This window comes from Dinoponera quadriceps, unplaced genomic scaffold, assembly GCF_001313825.1.
Source record: "Dinoponera quadriceps isolate SergipeBrazil2010 unplaced genomic scaffold, ASM131382v1 scaffold3164, whole genome shotgun sequence".
NCBI classification, from domain to species: domain Eukaryota; kingdom Metazoa; phylum Arthropoda; class Insecta; order Hymenoptera; family Formicidae; genus Dinoponera; species Dinoponera quadriceps.
Window position 1 is genome coordinate 180,836 of NW_014557186.1, and position 8,277 is coordinate 189,112.

Genomic DNA, 8,277 nt, shown 5'->3' on the forward strand with positions numbered 1-8,277 from the left:
CTCACTAAGTGCTTACATATTCTTTTATCTTCTAATAATTGAGAAACTTATCTCTCCTCTTGCTTACGTAGTTAATATTTGGAGTAAAAACACCGAAACCGACATACCACCCGTGTTTTTGGGCTCTAAAGCCCTCTGTTGAAGGTGTAAAGTTAAAATTTCTATGCACGGCTGCGATACTTCAACCGCTTGACTTAATGAAAATAGAAGGATCTGTGAGTTACGTAGAAATGGCGAAATATTTTTTTATGAATATCGGTCGGATATCCCAGGCAGCATTGATGCTACGTAAATTTGGAATCGACCCCTCGCGTTGGAGCGACGTCTGCTAGACGTTGCGCTCTCGCAAGATAAATGTTGCGCTCTCGCAACGCGAGACCTGATCTTATTCTCTCGTAATAACGAAACTTTCAAAAGAATTCTTTCAAAAGGGAAACACAAATATATAGCTGTACTATTCCAGAGAACAGTCTTGAATCGAATTACAATGTATACTTCCGTTCCTCCCGGGCGTGAACAGAAAGAAACGCATACTTCTCGCAAGTCCGTCCGATTGCGCGCCGACGCAAGAAGTTAAGCTTCCCCCCGCGATTCGGAGGGCACACGACTGAGAAGATGATGTTCGCGTCGGTAGAGTTTCGGCATACGTGTCGCTTCGCTCACCTGCACGTCCTCCAAGTCAGTTTGCAGCATGTTCAGCGTCGTGCGGGCGTTTCTCAGCGTATCCGTGCCTTGGTCCACGGTGAGCTGAAGGTACTTCATGAAATCTTCGTGCGCGTGCTTCTCGTGGTAACCGATGCAGCAGTCCTTGCAGTACGGCTGGCTACAAGTGAGACAGTAACGCTGCTGGCCGACATCGTGGATGTTTCGCGAGCAGTGGGACGGCGGTCTGGTCGACGGCACGTTGACCATGTGCCAGGCCGACGATGTGCTGGGTATATCAATCTGATCCGTCGAGATAATGGCCTCGTTATCGAGCATGTTCGATGTCACGAAGGGGGATGAATATCCATTCTATCAAACATTCGTCATTAAAACCCCTCAACCTCTCACCCACCTCCTCTTTGTTACACACTCAAATTGACATGATTTATCTCTACAAAACGCCCACTCATTTTATCATTTACATATCGTATATAATACAGAAATGCATTTCGATATATATCTCGATTATATTCTTATCTTTCGATCGATATTGATTATCCGGCGTCTCGCGAAGGGGTGGGAATTCAACTTAAATATCGATTATAGTTTCGGTATTGCGCGGAGATCCGGCGAGCTCACCGGGAGTTGCGGATTCATATTTACTGCAATCTCCGTTCATAAGCTTCGCAAATTGTTCCGGAGTTAACATGCTTTATAAATGTGTATTCCCACAACACGAAGACGGGCCTCGCTTCTTTTCGAAGCCTGCTGTCTAAATTAATCAAATTAATATTTCGGTCATCGCACAAAAAAGCCGCCTTCAATATCTCAAGCACATTTTCGCTTCTCCCGTCTTGAAGGAAGTGATAGTGCGAAAAATATTGCCTCAACCATCCGGGTACATCCACGAGCGGGCGATTTAAACACGCTTAGCGAAGACTACAATATTAAGACATCCTAAGACGTCTTCTAGACATACTCGTTGCTTAGGAAGCAACTGCCGATCTAACAATATCAGCCTTACCGATTCATGCCCGGGGTTGCCGTTGTCGTAAGGTCGCACCATCCTGCATCTGTTGTTCTCCGCGTCCGTGGAAACCACCGAGAGATGAAAATATTTCGAGTCTGCCGGCTTGACGTCCGTTAGATTGCCGTTGGTCGAGGAGACTGTCGTGTTGTTGTTCACGATGTTGAGCGCACGCGAGAAACTCAGCGGGCTGTCATGCGACAGGCCCAGCGGGCTGCCGCGCGAAAGACCCGGTGGGCTTGTCTGCGAAAGGTACGGCGGACTGGCGGTCAACAGTTCTATCGGACTGTCGGTCGAAAAACGCGTTGTGCTCGAGATGTCCGGCGGGCTGTTGCGCGCAAGGTACGGCGGACTGACGGACAGGCCCTGGACTGGGCTGGCAGGCGAGAAACGCGACGGACTGTCATTGGAAAAGCGTCGTGGACTGGTGCCGGACAAACTAGACGGACTGGTGCGCGTGAAGTCCGACGGAGTGGTGTGCGACAGGTATGGTGGACTGGCGGTCGGCAGACTCGACGGAAGGGCGGTCGAAGAACCCGACGAGCTGGCGCCCGATCTGCTCGGCGATCTGCTTGTAATCTGGAAGGTTGTCATCTGGTTACCTCGTCTGCAAACTCGATCGTCGAGGTTCGCCCGGTGAACGTCGATTATCGGTAACATTACATTAGCACTGCGCATTAATTATAACGTAATCGATGTTATAATTTCCCAATCAACGATGCGGGTGTAATATAATATGCGTTGTATATGACGGTTACATTTGAGTCGGGAGATTGTAATATTGATGTCGTGTTATTGTTGGCTGATGTTTAATGGGATGCAATGAGTTTACACGTGCCAAATTCGCGCTTCCGTTAACGGAGAATTGGAATGTTACGGACGGGTCGCGGGGGAAATGGTGTACTCACCGGTGCGAAGGAACAATTTGTTTTCTGCTCGGCTCTCTGGTAAATCTTGTCGATGGAAATTTCCGGTATCAGCCGGCTTATCGGGTTGTAGAAGTCATAGAGACTCGAGGCCGAATTGTAGTTTTTGTCGAAACTCATCGTGAGGCAGGGGGATCACGCTGTTGAGAACTATTTGTCTGAAACGAAAGTCACGAGGGAAAATTGACAAAACGTTGGTCGAAATGTCCCGGCGTCTTCTAAAGATGTATCAACTGTAACGCCGTTCCGTTCTCGATCCGAGCGCGCGGTTTCGCTCGGCGCTTCTCCCGTGAAGGAGAACAGAAATCGCGAGCTCGAGGAATAGGATGCGTCTCTTGCATCTGGTTGGAACCTTAGGGAAATCGATAACCGCAGATAATTCGGCGTGCAAACGCACGTGCATGCATCCGAGCACGTGTACTTGCACGCACGTGCGGTTATTGCGGCTTTATTCGTATAGACATACCGCGGTTTAAATGAACCGCACGAGTCCACATAGGATCGCACGGAGTCACCTCATTCGGCCTACGATGCGTTCGTCTCAGAAATTTTCAGTACAGTTATTATTATTCCAAAGACTTTCAGCAAATCTCTCTATTTTCGCTTTGTGCAGTTCCAATGTCTTCAATCAGAATGACTGGCAAGAATTAAAATATTTTTTTGCACAATAGAAAAGTTCAAAACATGTCTCAGAGAATGCGGACAGATTCGGGAAATGTTGAAGTAATTTTACCGTCACTGTTTATCGATTATTAAAGCATCTAAAGGTGTGCCTTTTTACATTAATTAACAATAGAATTAGTGACGTGTGAAACAAGCAACAAAAAATTGACAATAACAAATCGGCAATCCAGGCATATAATTAAATAATAATAAAAGATTAATATAAAAATTGAAGAAGAAGTTCTTGTGGATGTGTTGAAACTCATCCATATTTCGTTATATTAATTTCGTCACTACGTTTCTCGACGATGTGTCCGATTAAATTTGTCGATTGATTACACAAGACACACACCGCTCACACGATTCGTTCTCTGTCCGATTTTCCAGTTTTTAAATCATAACGGAGGCAAATATAACGCGACAACATATAACGACAAAGTTACACAACGCTTGAAATTCGAAGATCGATAAACTCCTTTCGGCCAGCATCAACGGTCGTTTGTTGTCGTTCTCACCTTGTAACCTCGTTGATAGCGCATTTCGAACAGTTCGATTTTGTCTAGACGATCTTTGTAACGAAAACAGCTGTTGCTGTTCGCGCAAATCCATACCGGCTTCCTGTACACACTAGACTAACCGACCGCCGGGTCACGTCTTGTTGACAAAAATTTATTTTGCAATCGCGACGAATGTCACCTCGCATACTATCCGAATAATACATAGTGTCCCGTTTCTATCGTATTACTTTTTCACCACGGATATTCCGAATAAATCGAAGTCGAATTTTTCGATGTCAAAATGTTAAGAGGAAATTATCATTTGTTGCAGCTCGTCGGCATTGTGTATTTCTCTCACTTCCAACAATTTGCTTTAAATGAAAATCTCATGAAAGCTGAAAGTAATTGAAGAATGAAAGATCACGATTTATTCTTCGATTGCATGACCGGAAAACAAAGTTATTTTCAATTGCTGATCCTTTAGAAACTGCACGTACTTTGACATTTTTGCTATATGAAATTCGACTGCAAATTGATCAGAGATACTGTTGAAAGGTCATTCTGTAAAATCGATGTAACCCACGTGCGATGATCAAATTACAGACAATTAAATTTGTTACAATGACTGTCCGTTTTCACGACTCTTCTGTGTTATTTTGGTTGTGTAATTTATGTTTTTAACTTTAGAATTTTATAATTTATCTGGTCAAACGTGCCTCTGTTTTTATTAATTGCTCGGATAAAGAAAAAGAGATGTGCGATTTTTCACGCAGTATATATATACATATATATATATTATCGTAGAAATATTCGGTTTCCACAAATAAAACCAAATCGATCACATCCCAAGATCTACTATGTAACATCATTGATTAGTATAGCCTTCAAATATTTATGTGAAACCTGGTTTCGGCCAGAATTTCGATCGCCTCAGTACGTTTAAATATTGAAGCAAGAGCTACGATAACCGTACGTCCTTCAAAAAAGTCAGGCCTTACTTTTCCCGGAATCTTCAACTTATACGTATAATACGTAAATACGCAAAAAAATATATAAGCACATTATATAAAAATATGTTATATTGTATAATATGTTATATTGTATAATATAATAACATTTAATCGTTAAATTGTGCGGAAATTGCGTGTAAACTCGCGCTCGGGACAATTTGCTCCCTGTATCGCCATAAATATACAGCGAGTGCGTCAAATCCACATTAATCCGCAAGCCGTATGTACCGTGCGTTTCGCGTACGCTTCGTATCGGGAAAGGAAAATTACATTCGGTTTTACCTCGCGTCTTTTCCATCCGCGTTATCGCGCGCGAGCGTCGCGGAGTGTCCCCGTTCCGCGACATTGAAACTCGAACAAGAGCGAAAGTGGCGGGTGACGACGTTACCCGGCGCTGGCTAGTGAAAACGAAAACAGGGAACTTGAACTGTTCTCGCCGAACGTGGACGTTGGGTATCGCTTCCGGACACGACGACGAGAGCGAAGGAATTCTTTTCGCAAATTGCCGATAATGCGAACTGATTCGGGACGGGTGAATTCGCCCGACGGCGGGGCGCGTTCGCGAAATGCAACGGTATCGAATGAGAAGCCGTAAACACGATATGGTGGCGGTGAGCACGTGGAGAACGGTTGAAATGCGAATTAATCAACGCGGCTCACGCGTGTGATGAGCACTTTTGCGCGGAACGTACAAAGGAAAACGCGAGAATACACGTGCGTAATTATCGTCGCGACGCTTCCCGCATCGAATCTGCGGACAGTACATTCACAATGTCCATTCGATTTCTCACCGGCTTTCATCGATTCGAACACGCGAACGTGACTGATGTCCAGTAACCCGCACGAGTACAAAATCTGCGATCGAATTTGCAACAAATATTACATCGTTATCAATCTTGCAGTATACACGATACGCGCTTCTCGTTTCATTTCACTTCGTGTTCTTTCTCTCTCCCTCTCTCTTGCACAAACTTTTTCGACTTCGCGACAGGCCAGTTTTTGTTTTTACACCCCCCCCCCCCCCCNCGTGGCAGGTAGGGAATTAGTACGTCTTTGAAATCGCCATGGCGACCAAGGTCAGAGCCGCTTTTCCTCTCGAGGGTCAGGTAGAAGGAGAAAGCAAAATGTCCGATAACGTGCGCACAGGGTGTGTTGCGTGCGCGAACGTACGAATGCTCCCGCGGGGATGTGCCGGATCCACCGATCCAGCGATATTTACGCGACACGCGCTACGGAGGGCGGCGGCTGCGACAGTGTCGGGCGAAAAATGTCGTTTTCCATCAAATCCGCCCCGTGGCTGATTTCGCATCGAACGGAAATTCTGCGGGAATTCCCCGTCGAAATTTTCCGTCTGACTTCGCGCCGGGGCACGCTAGGCGGTCTCCGTTCTTTATTGACATACGATGGAAACGTGCCACGAGATAACGCACAGGTCGTTTCAGAAAAATATGTATCTGCATGTATATATCTATACTCTTTCTTTCTCTCTCTCTCTCTCTATCTCTCGTATGTACAGATTAACACGAGACACCCTGTCACCGTGTGTGACACACATACGTACCTTGTGGTCTTGCGAGAAGGTGGTGAGGCTAGCTGCCCGAAACGCCGACTGATTGACGATGACACTTTTCGCAATGTCCCCCGAAACGGTCGAATTTTATTTGTGCGCTCTTTGATTCACGTCACAGTGGAAACCCCCAATGAGACTTCTATTCGTCTGTCCCACTCTGCGCGGCATTCCCCTCACTCCTAGACCGAGCCGTCTGTCGCCGCGTCCCGCAAAGTCTGCGGACTATTTGTACCATCCTAGATCCTAAATACTGTTACAGGTCCATTTGCCTTTCCTTCGACGGCTTTGCACCTCACTCGCGTGAAACGGAGAGAGAGAGAGAGAGAGAGAGAGAGGAAGGGAACGAGTAATTTAGTATACAGCAGCGATGTCTTTATTGCGAAGTTAGAAACACAGTGAATATCTGGGGTTTGTATGTTACAAAAATTCAGTACCTGAAACGAACCTCGAACTGCCACCCTCGCTCGTTTAAGCGTCTATTTCCTTTCTTTGGAGGTAAGAAAAGTGAGGAGATCAGGGAAGTGAGGGAAGCGAGAGGCGGAAGTCGAAAAATGTTTTTCTTTTTATTTATTGCGCCGCTTACGCTTGTAAACTCACGGGGCATAATTATTGTTCCTTACCCGCTTTCTCCGCTTTGTTGATTCGACCGCTCGCAACTGGACAGGCAGGGAATAAATTATTCGCTCTTCCTTTCCCCCCGACTTCTTCCACCCTCTACACCCCCTCTTTCTCCCTCTATTTGTCATAGTTCTTTCTCGGCTAAATAATCCCACCTTCGTGCTTAGTTATCGGATTCATTAGTCATCGCAAAAACGCCTTTATTTCTTCGACCACATCACGTAGTTCTTTGAAGACTGCATAAATTGATGAGGATGATAGAAAATTCAGCGGAATCGCGTCAAAAATACCTTGATTATTGATCGTACATATATTTGTCGTACGAATTGTAAAACGTAAAATTTCGTTACTGTACAACCGAGCTTTACCGAGGTTCAAGTTTAATAAGAATCAGATAAACGGTGTACAACATAATTGATTATACGCCCGAAATCGTTGGCCGAATAAATCATTGTTCGAAACTTCTGTTATAGTCGGGCGAGACGACCGCAGCCGAGAAGCAGGAACAGCTGTTTTCGGGGCGAATTCGGAAACCGGTTCCGAAAGGAAAACCCAGAAACGCGGGTCGCACGTTTGTTTTCCTCGCGACCCCGTCGCGAAAAGGTCGCCCGCCTTTTCGTAGCCGGTATGCAGCCGAAACGGCGAAAACGGCAGCCGTCTAACGTCGCCGTTGGAGGGGTGCTTCGTTATCGCTTATCGTTACAATTATTATAATAGTTCGTCAATTGCGCGAGGAGAGCGCACTCGTTGTTCCCGATCCCAGTCCCTCGTATCTTTTGTAGTCGTGAAACGCCGGAGGATTTATTATGTGGTGTAATTCCGGCTCTCCTCTTCCCCGAGTTTACATCGACCGACGAGCGTCGCCCACGCGATGTTACGCTATTACGTAAATACACTCTCTTCTGCGCTGATATTGTTAGAAAACTGGCGGTTGTTCGCGCTTGAGTCCGCCTCGCGACTCATACTGTGTGATATCAATGATATCGCTGCATCCTTTCAAGCCGACACACATATACACACACACACATATATATATAGATATATATATATATATATAGAGAGAGAGAGAGAGAGAGATCACAGTTGAGATTACAATCTCGTTCGCGTGTAATTTCGCTCGATACCTCGCAGACGAGGGAACAAGAGCCTCGGGGGGATTTTCAAATAGATAGAATCGGATAGATTTCTGAAACACGGAGAGACCAATTTCCGTTTCTTTGATCTCACTGCCGAGTTACCATCGCCAACACGCGCTCGTTTCACGCGCGTTGCTCCGCGAGATCCGCGAGATCCTCGAGTCCTGGGGGAAAGAGGGGGAGGG

At 45.9% G+C, this 8,277-nt stretch overlaps 1 protein-coding gene across 2 annotated transcripts in view; it reads right to left on the reverse strand.

Moving 5' to 3' along the window:
• Nucleotides 1-8,277, reverse strand: part of LOC106748764 (E3 ubiquitin-protein ligase TRIM71-like) — an 11,792-nt gene that overhangs the window by 2,689 nt on the left and 826 nt on the right. For both annotated transcript variants that reach the window (XM_014627614.1, XM_014627613.1), the window contains exons 2-4: nt 2,581-2,756; nt 1,670-2,251; nt 664-1,014 (exon numbers count right to left, since the gene is read on the reverse strand). In XM_014627614.1, the coding sequence (XP_014483100.1) occupies nt 664-1,014; nt 1,670-2,251; nt 2,581-2,718 (1,071 nt within the window). In that variant the 5' untranslated portion in view covers nt 2,719-2,756. The remainder of the gene's footprint in view (nt 1-663; nt 1,015-1,669; nt 2,252-2,580; nt 2,757-8,277) is intronic.